Source organism: Nelumbo lutea, chromosome 1 (assembly GCF_056320005.1).
Source record: "Nelumbo lutea isolate HS-2025 chromosome 1, American lotus-T2T, whole genome shotgun sequence".
Lineage (NCBI taxonomy): Eukaryota > Viridiplantae > Streptophyta > Magnoliopsida > Proteales > Nelumbonaceae > Nelumbo > Nelumbo lutea.
This window is the reverse complement of record NC_142684.1, coordinates 191677118-191689619: the sequence shown is the minus strand read 5'-3', so window position 1 is coordinate 191689619 and position 12502 is coordinate 191677118. Positions and strand designations below refer to the sequence as shown.

Genomic DNA, 12502 nt, shown 5'->3' with positions numbered 1-12502 from the left:
TGCATATTTGAATGGTTTATGACAGAAACTAAGGGAAGTATTAGTCAATTATCAGAAACAATAACGATAGCGTTAATCAATTTTCAAACAGTAAGGGTATATTTAGTCAATTAACTAAACCATAAGGGTAATTTAAGAAATTTACTCTAGTTTCATTTATTAAACATTACTTAAAGGGCACATTATATAGGTACCAAGGAATAATAGCATGCTTGTTCAGTAAAGCTCATATAATATCGATAATTTTGTATTGTATACCCGGATATAAAAACCTAACCCATTAACCATCCCCCTACTATGCCCCAATCTAGAGATGTCAACAAGCCCCCAAAATTGCGTATAGATTGGGGTGGCAATTGGGTGGGTTGGGTTTGGTTTGGTTTGGGTTGAGCTTCAACTCAATCCATCTAACCTGTCAATCCATTAATGAGCCAAGTATATAAAATTAAATGGGTTGGGTTCAACCCAAACCCATTAATGTTATATTTATAGACTTAAATAATAACCCAATCCAACCCACCCAAACCCATTAATCTTATATTTATAGACTTAAGAAAATCTCTCTTAACAAATAAGTTGGTGATAGCTTGGTGGTAATTGTAGTTACTATTTGCACAAGTGGTGAAGGTTCAAATCACATTACATGCATATAATTTTTATACAAGCGGTGAAGCCATTTGGCTATGTTCATATTTCGGGTTTGACCGAACCACTTAGGTTTAAATTGGTCAGACTAACTTGAACTATTTAATTGGATTATCTTCGAGCTAATCACATCAAGGGTAGTTGAACCATTTAGATCTGGAACAATCTGGTTGGACCGAACTAGACCGGTTCAGTTAGTGGTGGATTGACTTGGACCTGACCATACTAGGTTTGTGCATGGGTTTGAGACCAGACCGGTTGGCCCGAATTGGATCAATGTAAGTAAATTGGGTCATTCCAGATTTAGGTTGGGCTGTGTGGACAGTCCAGATTAGGCAAGCCACGTGAACACTGAATCACCCCACCCAAAACCGTTCTGGACTCAGGTCGACCCGAATCAACCCTTATCGGTTCAGGTCGGATCATGGGAATATTGGTTGGACCGGATGATCCAAGCTGGAAAGAGCAAGTGGTACCGAACCATCCTGCCCGAGGTCTATTTTGCATCCGGGTTGGCCCGGATCAATATACGCTGGATCGGGTAAAACTGCGTTGAACTGGTGCAGGCTCAAGTCAAATTGATTTGGATTTATGTTGGGTGAAGTGTGTTGATTCAAGACAATACTAAATTTAGTCAATAATTAATAGAAAATTAATGGATTAATTATAAATTATTTAATTCAAATGAAAAAAATAAAAAAAAGGCTAAGGAAATAATACATATGTCTATAATGGTTAACCCAATGGTTATCCACAACCCAACCCATTTAAATGGGTGGGTTAAATAATCGGTGGGTTGGGTGGGTTGAACGGGTTGGGTGAAAAATTGCCACCCCTACGTATAGGTGATAAGAATCGAGTAGTGACCAGATAAAAATTTCTATATTGATCCATGAAAATAAATGAAAATCCCAAATGGCTCGTGGGCCAACTTTTTGCCAACTCAACACTCAAACACTGCTCAAACCCTGGACCATAGAACTTTGGTCACCCCTTAGGCTGTGTTTGGTTGTAAATTTGCATTGCTGCAAAACCATGGCAGTGCAGATGATTTAAGTGTAAATTCTGACCTATTTTTGTTTCAAAGTTTAGCTTATTTTGTTTGATTGCACTACAAATGAAGTAAATTAAGACATAAAGCAAAATAAAGTAAAATCCTAAACAAAATTAAACAAGAAATTGTATTTTTTACCTTACGAACTACGATTGATCCAAAGAAAATAAAAGTAACTGTTTTAGAGATAGAAGAGATAGATATATTGTAAAGCAAGTTACATCATCTCATCCCATTTAAAAGTGCACATAATCAATCAAGGGGCTGTTTGACATCGTTGCCGTTTGTTGGAGCAATGGTGCCACATCAGTGTTACATCATAAAAAAATGGTGCTCCAGGAAACAGACATTTGTTTGGAACCGCTTTTTCATAAAAAACAGTGCTCTAAGCCATGCCTAAGAAATTGGGAAGCCATGGCTTGGAGCAACGCCAAATTTGGCATTTCCTGGAGCTACAGCTTGTTGCTACCAACTAGACTTGTTCATGGGTCGGGCCGGGCCTTTACTCATCATTAATGGAAACACACTAGGCCCGAGCCCGAGCCCGAGCCCGGCCTAACCAATGGGCCTATAACTTGGGCCCGAGCCTGGCCCTGATAAAATGCCCAAAGCCCGACCTAATAAAAAATATTACAATTTTCCCTATTCAAATTAGAATTAAAAATTCAGATGGTTTTTGTTTTCCTATTTAAATGAACAATGGCCTACAAGATGGTTTTTTTCCCTTTCTTTTACGTTTTAAAACATAATTTTACATTCTTAAATGAAAAAATTTATTCAAATGGACATAATCACATAACCCATTTTAAGTTTAATTTTAGGTCGTGCTAAGCCGGGCTATTTTGACAAAACTTGAGCCCGGCTTAAATTTATTGCGGGCCAGGATTTTTGGCCTGAGTTTAAGCCTGCGGGCATATAAACATGTTCAAGCCCGTCCAGGGGCAGGGCAGTGATGTGGCAAAGATGTGGCATTGGACAATGGGTACTTCTGAAAACGTTTCCTAGAACAATGGTACCAAACAGAAAAAAAATGTTAATGCTGCTGAAAACATCCTATCTGACAGCAATGATTCCAAACAAAGGTGCTGCAACTGCAGCATTGATGCCAAACGTATATAAAGTATACGCGTTTATAAGACTCATGGAAATTATTTATTTGGCAAGCATCTTATCTAGATGCCTCCTAATACGAGGGAAATATTCATTTATACAATTCTGTTTTCTTATTTAGTTGGGAAATTGATGCCATACAAGGGGGATGGGGTATTGAATTATTGATGTCTCAATGAAACCAAATAACAGATGTGCCTTTGGATGCAATGCTAGGAATCACCCGAAGAGACTCTTCTATTCAAGGCCAATTCGATTGAAAACTCTTCCATCCCTATTTGCAGAAATGAGAGGAGTTCTTGAAAGCACACAAGGTAATTGAAATGTTAAAATCAGAGTGATCATTGAAGGAGATTCAAACACGGCAATGGAAGCCCTAAAAGGTTCAAGTTAGTTAACTTAATTGGAGATGCCAAGTGATGATAGAGGAACGCAAGAAGATTGTAGAACACTCGGGATGCACCATTACGTGTAACCATACTCATTTAGAAGGAAACCAAGTGGCAGACTGGATTACTAAGAACGGCCATGTCCGTTTTCTTGAATGGGTCTACCTTGACGCTTGTGACTTTAATTTTCTGTTGTTAGTAGATTCTTTAGGCTCAGTTTGGAAGGAGTATGAATGCAAATATGTACAACGTAAATACTTACAAAATAATACAAAATATAAGGTTTTGCACTCTCCAAATTTGCATTTGTACTCCTTCCAAACTCAGCTTTAGGCTTTTCTTTTTCGGCCTGTTCTTTGTCAAGCTTCTTTTGTATATAAAAAAAAATGTGGGGTTGGTTTCAGTCAAATTTCTCCCAAAAAAGAGTAATATGCCAAAACAATGAAAGCATGTGAAATTGCAAAGGCTAGCTGCATCAGTTACATAACTAGCATAGGAATTCATCCATAAAATGCAACTTATTTTTGTTAGAAAATAAAAACCTATTTAGGCACCTCACCTAACGGTTTAAATCTTTAGGACAAAGATTCCTTTAGATGGTATTAGAGTCTATTTGACCAAGTAATCTAATATTCAATCCCCATTATCTTTTATAATTGATTAAATTTCAGAAGAAGGTACCTATATACCTATGCTTGTCCCTGGTCTGGCTTTCCCGTAAAGGGTGTGTTAGATAAAAGAGATATTATCTAAAGCTCACAATGCTTCTTCACATTTCTATTAAACTCACCATATCTTTTCAAGACCTCCATAGAGTATCCTGATGAGGCTGAGCCTAGGTTATGACAAAATTACCACTGATTAAATATTTTTATGACAAAACTACTATTGATTAGGCTGAGCCTAGGTTAGGCTTTGCAGTTATGATAATTGCTATAGCTTAGGTTTAGCCCAACCTTGGTTACAAGCTTAAAACATAAGCCCTAGGCTTTCATATTTTACATAATATTTTTTTTTAAATGACAAATAATATGTATATAAATTTATATTACACATTATTAATATAAATATTATACATAATATATATTATGAGTGTCATATTATAATTTGCATGCCTGGTGTGGACCTAGGCCTAGAGCATGGATAATTTTGTCATGAAAAACATTTAATAAGCTCGATTGGCCATTCAAGGGTATTTTGATCATATAAAATATATAAATGCATGTTTTTGTAGACAACTTTTGTTAATAATCACTAATGGTGAACTAATGAATGGTGTCTCAGGAAACTCCGAAGGTTTTGAGTAGGGGTGATCATGGGCCGGGCTGGGCTTTACACTTATAATTAAGGCAATAGCTTAGGCTTGGGCCTGGGGTTCCGGGCCTGAAGTATAAGCCCTAGCCCATTCTATATGGGCCCGGGCCGGGCCGGGCCTGATTCTAGGCCAATGCCACTCATATATAAAATATTATATATCTATATATTAAATGACATAACATGCATATAAACATATTTTATACATTATATAATACAAAATATTACATATAATATAAATTATACATGTCATGTTATATATATATAATATAATATAATATAGTGTAAAAAAATATGTATACATATGTATACATTATACACAAAATGTATAAATTGAAATATATGCAGGTTGGGCCAGCCCCGGACCGGGCTTGAAGTATTAAGCCCAACCCAACCCTAAAATTTGTAGGCTTGATGCAGGCCCAAGCCCAGGCCGGGCCTGAACACAAAACCCAGGCCCAAATTGGAATTTCAGGGCCAGGCTTGTGCAAGCCAGGCTAGGCCGAACTGAAATGATCACCCTAGTTTTGAGCATGGTACGTTTTAAATAATAACCATAGATATAAAAGCCTAGTTTAGGCATATTATCTCATCGCTTAAGCCTTTTAAGTGAATAATTTTACCACAAATTGGACTTTGGTGACTGGGGAATAAGAGATCACATCTGCCGGTTGGGACTTTAAATCAAAGCACAATGTTGTAAGAACGTTCCCTTAAAATACCCTCATCTCACCCTTGAAAAATATTAAAATCCAATTTTTAATAATTTTCAAAATGCTTATTAAATATTTATTTAATATGTTTTCTTATGTTGTGTGTATTGGATCCCTTCTCTATATCTAACGCGCTCCCACAGCACATCCAATCTGTGCAATTGATAACATTCCAATAACAAGTACAAGAGGTGTTATTAATACACACTCAGATTAATATGTGTGGGGCGTGCATTTGTAAAATTAGGGGAATAAAGGTAAACTGAAAGACAGATTTTTTTTTTTTTCTGAGTTGTGTGGGACCGGTGGATTATTGGTGAATGAAGTTATGACCTTATGGTCGACCTACCTACCCGTATGGGCTTATCATACTATTTTCATCCTTGAAAATTAACAGTATATGTCTATTCTCTTACACTAGAAGGATTTTTATTGGAATTTTGTTGGATGGGAGAGAGCAGAGAGGGGAAAAATGATCACGTAGGAGAGTAGTTGTTGGATGAATTGGACAACTCAGGGAACCAGATTGGCACGATTCCCCATTGCCAATTAAAAACTTATTAATAAAACCAGAGCTCATGATTCAAGGGATTGACCTTGGACACCGTTCATTCGTGGCCCTCTACTGAGTGGAATACCTTGTCTTTATCTTACAGACTTCTGAAAGGCACATGCCTCTCTTCAAAGTCCAAACGCTATATATTCTCCTGCCTGCTGGTAGTGGTCGCTGGATGCGAGTTGTGAGACCGAAACAACCACGAACCAACAACCCAAATACTCTCTCTAGTCTCTACTTCAACAACTATTATGATTATGAGGTAATCAATGTTCAATTTCCTCTTTTACTTTAACAACGGCCCCAAAATCATAAATAAAAAACTTAGGGTCCGTTTGGTTTACAATTGAAACTAGAATTAGAATCAGAATTTTTTGAGATCTAATTTGAAATGGTCTACTCTTATATAGTCTGTTTGATTCAGACAGAAATTAGAATGGAAATTGAAAAAATTAAAAATATGATTTTATTCTCAAGTGAAGGGGGAAAATGGCCATGAAAATACCATTCCATAGAATTCCGATTTTGTTCAACAAAATAGTGACCCCACGCTCGTAATCCCTGCTTACTCATCAATGAGCTTGTGCTTTGTTTAAACAAAACCAAGCTCGATTTCTTGCCTACAGGCCACAAACCAATTCAAAAATCATAGTGGCAATTTCGTATTTTCATGCATGGCTCTCAGCTCAGGCCTCAGGGCTCAGGCGCTTTTGCGAACTTCAGAAGTCAGAACCCTCCTGCCGTCACGATCTGTCATTTTCCTACGTGGCAGTAATATCGGCCGTATATGGCTTTACGGCCATTTCGAAAGAAAAGGTCGCCTACTCGCCTTCTTCACTGTTCCCGAATCTCACGTGGCAGTTATCCCTCGATGGCTCGATCTCGACGGGCCCACCCGGCTCTTTTCAAATAAAAAATTACTTTCCAAATTTGAACCAGGTCTGACTTCGAACGGTCGGATTCACTGTCACCATCCCATTTACAGCCGTTCGATCTAAAATCGTGCTCGACGTTTAAGGCTTGTCAAGTAAAATAATGCATCGGATGGAGAGAATCTTCTGACACATTGAAGCTTCCTCTTCCACGAGACGAGACCTGAAGAGCATTTTGATTTTTGAATGCGGTTGATGTTGTGCTTTGCATTATCTGTCCTCTTCCGTTAAAGCTCGGGTACTTTCCTCCATTTCAAAAACTTCTCTTCCGAGATCATTCTGTTGTCCTCTGTTTATTATAACCAATCCGACCGTTCGATGTTCTTTCCCAGGTAAGAAGAAGAAGAAGAAGAAGAAGAAGAAGAAGAAGAAGAGGAGGAGCTATTATTTTGTGGGTTTCTAGTCCCTTCGAACTGAAGCTCTGGTTGGTAGGTTGTTCGCCATCTTATGATCAAAAGAGAAAGGATAGGGCGGAGAAAGTAGAGGAGAGTTGAAGATCAAGCTATCGAGTTGCTTGCCAGAGAAGAGAACGAACAACTCTCTGCCTCTCTGGGCATCTGCATTTGGAGGTGGGCTTTGAAGCTACTTATCGTGCTTTACTTGATTCTTGCTTCGAGAAAAGAATTTTCTTTTTCCCTTTTTTGTCTCTTCTTGATTTTTCTTATTATAGAAATCGCTCTCTCGTATACTTGTACCGTTTCAGTTAAAGGTTTCTCTAAATGGGTTTCTTCTTTCTCACTATGTATCATCTCGCAGAACGCACTGGAGTTCTTCTTCGGTGGTCTGAGTCTAATCCTTCAGATGTTTGAGAAGAAAAGCCATTTGAGGTATATTATCATTTTTTTCTTTCAAAAAATGCATTTCATCATTCCCTTTGGTTTAAGAGTTCATTTTAATACAACTTCATAGACCATGCTCTATAGTCTAAACAACTGTAGAAAAAGACAAATCTTCTCTTCAAAGCAAAGTCATTTTGATTTGTCAAAGTCTAACGCCAAGTCTCCATCTCTATCTGCCTCTAGGAACTAATAGACGAATTTACGGTAAAGAAATGGCAATCCAGTTAGAAGCCAACTTAATCCCCTGTATTCGAGAAATCTAGCTCGTCAGATCCATTAGTTTATGGTTTTTATTTGGTACAAGTTGACAAGTTGTAGGAGAGTAAAGGTGTACTAGGTTTTAACTAAAACGATCAGAAGGACTATATTGCCCTTCAATTTGTTGGATAACTTCACGACTGAAGAATGAGGTGAAACTGTGAAAGGGGCTGTTTATGTATTTTGGGTTTTGGAAACATAATGTTCTTATCTGTTACCCGAGAGAAATTCAACTTGAAGTGAGAGATTTAGCGCATTGTTACGATGATTTTTCTGTTTGATTGTTCCTCCTGGGTTGCTGGGTTGCATTGAGTGGCCCTTCTCGAAAGGACTCGTGTCATTGGGTATTTAGGTACTTAGATTTTGTGGGTCGTCTCTCGTTTTTCAGCAAGCGAGTTTTCTGTAATTTTACATGATTTACGAAACTCCTCTCTTGCTCCTCCTCTACTCAGCTTTAATTTTTTATAATATATTTTCTAATGATTGCAACTGCTCCTTATTTTTGTAATATTTTCTTATGATTTCTACCTCCTACTCCGCCTTTTTCATTTTCTATATGGAATGGAACTAAACAACGTTTGCCCTCTCAACTGCAGCATCTTGTTGAAGGCTTTTTTCCTCTGAGTTTCAGCCTTTTCCGGCTCCGGTAACCCGCATAATAATCATGGTGGAAGATGGAAGAACTGATGTTTGGGTGGATACTCAATCAGCTGAAGACTTGTTATCGCGTGCCCAGGAGCTTGTACCGACGGCGCTTGAGAAAGCCAAGAAAGCCAATTGGTTCCCAGGTCGGTGGAAGATGATAATATCCAAAATTGAGCACGTCCCATCTCGTTTATCCGATTTGTCGAGCCATCCTTTCTTCTCGAAGAATGCACTCTGTAAGGAGCAATTGCAGGCTGTGACGAAGACCTTGGGCGAGACTATTGAATTGGCGGAGCTCTGCTCACAAGAGAGATACGGGGGGAAGCTTCAGATGCAGAGTGATCTTGACGCCGTGTCTGCGAAGCTGGATTTGAATCTAAGGGATTGTGGTCTTCTGATCAAGACTGGGGTGCTTGGTGAGGCCACTTTGCCATTGGTCGACATTAATTCTTCTGTGGAACCTGAGGCTTCCACTCCTTGGAACATACGGGAATTGCTGGCTCGTCTTCAGATTGGGCACTTGGAGTCTAAACACAGAGCGCTGGATAACCTTGTTGAAGTCATGAAAGAGGATGAAAAGAATGTATTGGCTGTGTTGGGCCGCAGCAATATCTCAGCCTTGGTCCAGTTGCTCACAGCAACGTCACCCAGAATTCGAGAGAAGACGATCACTGTGATTTGCTCACTTGCAGAGTCTGGAAGTTGTGAGAATTTGCTTGTTTCCGAGGGTGTGCTCCCACCTCTGATCAGGCTGCTTGAGTCGGGGAGCACTGTGGGAAAGGAGAAGGCTACGATTTCCCTACTGAGATTGTCAATGTCGGCAGATACAGCTCGTTCAATCGTTGGCCATGGTGGAGTTCGCCCATTGATTGAAAATTGTCATATAGGAGATTCTGTTTCACAGGCTGCAGCTGCTGGAACTTTGAAGAATCTGTCGGCTGTGCCAGAGGTGAGGCATAATCTTGCTGATGAAGGGGTCATAAGCACCATGATTAATCTGCTTGATTGTGGATTACTGTTGGGTTCCAAAGAGTATGCCGCTGAGTGCTTGCAGAATCTCACTGTCAGCAACGATACTCTTAGAAAGTCTGTTATATCAGAAGGTGGAGTCAGAAGCCTGCTGACCTACCTTGATGGTCCATTGCCCCAAGAATCTGCAGTAGGGGCACTGCGGAATTTGGTGGGTTTGGTGCCAATGGAAGCTCTGGATTCACATGGTCTTCTTCCACGTTTGGTTCATGTGCTTAAAGCTGGATCCTTGGGTGCACAACAAGCAGCTGCTTCTTCAATTTGTAGGGTTTGCAGTTCAACAGAGATGAAGAGACTGGTGGGTGAAGCTGGATGCATACCTCTGCTCGTGAAACTGCTTGAGGCTAAAACAAATAGTGCGCGAGAGGTTGCAGCGCAAGCTATATCAAGCTTGGTGGCACTTTCGCAGAACTGCAGGGAAGTGAAAAGAGATGAGAAGAGTGTTCCAAATCTGGTCCAGTTGCTCGATCCATGTCCTCAGAACACTGCAAAGAAGTATGCTGTTTCTTGTCTCACATCTTTGTCCTCAAGCAAGAAATGTAAGAGGCTAATGATCTCATATGGAGCTATTGGGTATCTCAAGAAGCTTTCTGAGATGGAAATACCTGGATCCAAGAAGCTGCTTGAACGGTTGGAAAGAGGAAAGCTGAGAAGTTTGTTTAGTAGGAAATAGAGGCAATAGCTTTGTGCAAAATGTACTACTGTCATGTAACTTTTGCTTGATGTTTCATTATCTGTATGAAACAAACTAATTAAACCTATCAATCAGATTTCACCATGAATTGCCCTTGTTTGAGAGCACAAATTCACCATCCTAAACATAGCTTGAACTTTGTCAGTTGTCACTTGTTAAATGGATCTCAACAATGCCCTTGTTACCAAAAAGTAATTAAACCCATCAATCTGGTTTCACCACGAATCTCTTGAATTTGAGAGCATAAAGTTCATCATCTGAAGCAGAGTTTTATTTGATTGATCATTATCTGTGTGAACAAAGTAATTGAATTTTGTCACTTGTTGAATGGATCTCAAGAATGTCCTTCCATGTATCCATGCTATACACGAAGTGGAGCCTTTGAGGAAATGATTATCTTCTGAGGCTCTCCATTCAATTTTTATATCATGAGTTCACCATTTACGTTTAACGAAAAAGAGTTCACCATTTACTTATTATTTTTAATTACCAGAATAATGACTCCATGTTTGATCCAATATTCTGGAATCAGGTGCTGTTGAAACTAAAACGAAATGATTTTTAGTTAATGTTTTTATCTAGAATCAAAACATCCCCATGTTTGTTCCATTGATGTTATTTAGGTCCTTATACAAGATGCTTCTTAAAACTTACAGATGGAAAATTTTCTCTTGTATGGTTGGTAATCACCTTTTCAATGACCGTGATTTATATTGAAAATTTACTTCATCTTACCAGAAGACTGAAGACTGAAGTTCTGATATTTTGTTCTCTTGAAAAAGTGGGAGGTGGTACAGAGAACACTTTAATCCGCTGAACATGCCGAAAACTGTCCAAGATAAGTTTTGTGTTCTAGCTTCTGCATTATTGTTCCGATGGAGAAAGTAATGTTGTTACCAGACCATTGTTTTAGTTTCAGATGGTGGTCAGAATGCAGAAAGATGTTCAAGGTTCCCCGAGGTGTTCTTTGCCTGGTAGGGGGATATTTTCAATGATACAAATTATACAATTTCCAGCTTTTGTTTTTGTTATATTCATACTGCATTGTCAAAGTGCCAATTGTTATTACGCCTCTTTTTATCAGCTGTCAGGCTAAGGCCATGTTTGAGAGTGTTTATGTTAAAAATGAGCAACATAAATAAGTGCTTATTGAATAAGTTCTTAAAAATAAGTGCTTATTTTAATTAGCACTTATATACATTTGGCACCCAGCTTTTTCAAGTGCTTATTTTAAAAAATAAGCACTTATTTTATATTGGATGTTTGGTGGTCTTTTTCTCCCATAATCATATAAATAAGCACTTGTGACTCTTTTGTCCTTTATTTTCTTTCAAAATTTCAAAATATCCAATCCAAAGTGAATGAATAAAGGTACTTTGATAGAATTGTTTTTGTAAAAGAGCTTTCATAAAAGTGTTTTTATAAAAAATGCTTTCATACAAGTGCTTTGTAAAAATACTTTTATAGAAGTGTTTTTTATAAAAGTACTTTGGTAAAAGTGCTTTCATGTAAAATTACTTTTGTATAAGTGCTTTCATGTATAAAAGTACTTTTATAAAAATGCTTTCGTAAAAGTGCTTTCATGTAAAAATAATTTCATAAAAGTTTTTTCGTAAAAGTACTTTCCTTTCGTAAAAGTAACAATGTTGTTGCTAAAAGTAACAATATTGAAAGGTATAATTGGTATTCTAAAAATTTATTGAGGATAATTCTGAGAGAAAAATTTGAATAAGTGCTTATTGTATGAACACTAAAAAAAAAGCTAGAAATATGCTCTTATTTTTGAAATATCCACTTATTTTGGACTTATTTCCCAAACACCAATAAGTGCTTAATGGTGTGGACCCAACCCAAATAGGCACTTATTTCAAATAAGCATTTATTTTTAAGCACTTGCAAACATCACCTAAAAAATTAGAAACCAAGAGCTGAATGAGGTATATAGGGTACAAACTCATTATGCTCTATGGTCTTAGCCCTCTGATGAACCTTAGTTTTATTCTTGTGGGTGGTCTGCTAATTATATTTGAAGCCAACTGTCACATGTAGGGGTGGATTCGAGTCGAGTCGAGCCGAATAGTACGAGGTTTGAGCTTAGCTCGCCAAGGTAGTTAATGCAAGGCTTGACCTCGAGCTCGGCTTGAGAAAAAAATTTTATAAAAAAACTTATATATAAAAATATTTTTTATTTGATATTTAAAAAATTAATAATTATAATAATTAGTTATTATTATATATAAAAATAAAAATATTATATATTATTATTATTATTATTATCTGTATGCATGTATATATATATATATATATATATATATATATATATA

The 12502-nt window shown here is 37.7% G+C and overlaps 1 protein-coding gene across 4 annotated transcripts; it reads left to right on the top strand.

Annotated features, from left to right (window-relative positions):
* The first annotated feature begins 6789 nt into the window (after positions 1-6789).
* LOC148880052 (ARM repeat superfamily protein) lies at positions 6790-10266 on the top strand. Of its 4 annotated transcripts, none has more exons than XM_088961863.1 (4): positions 6790-6951; positions 7046-7282; positions 7470-7540; positions 8407-10266. In XM_088961863.1, the coding sequence occupies exon 4, from the start codon at positions 8475-8477 to the stop codon at positions 10155-10157; it is 1683 nt and encodes a 560-aa protein (XP_088817989.1). In that variant the 5' UTR covers positions 6790-6951; positions 7046-7282; positions 7470-7540; positions 8407-8474; the 3' UTR covers positions 10158-10266. The 4 variants fall into 4 exon arrangements, with proteins under 4 accessions (XP_088817989.1, XP_088817990.1, XP_088817991.1 ...); XM_088961864.1 differs by having other exon boundaries at positions 6840-6951; positions 8442-10266; XM_088961865.1 differs by lacking the exon at positions 6790-6951 and having other exon boundaries at positions 6959-7282; positions 8442-10266.
* The last annotated feature ends 2236 nt before the right edge of the window (positions 10267-12502 follow it).

Coding starts and splice junctions, on each gene's coding strand:
- LOC148880052 (XM_088961863.1), top strand. CDS start 8,475: ATGGTGGAAGATGGAAGAACTGATGTTTGGGTGGATACTCAATCAGCT.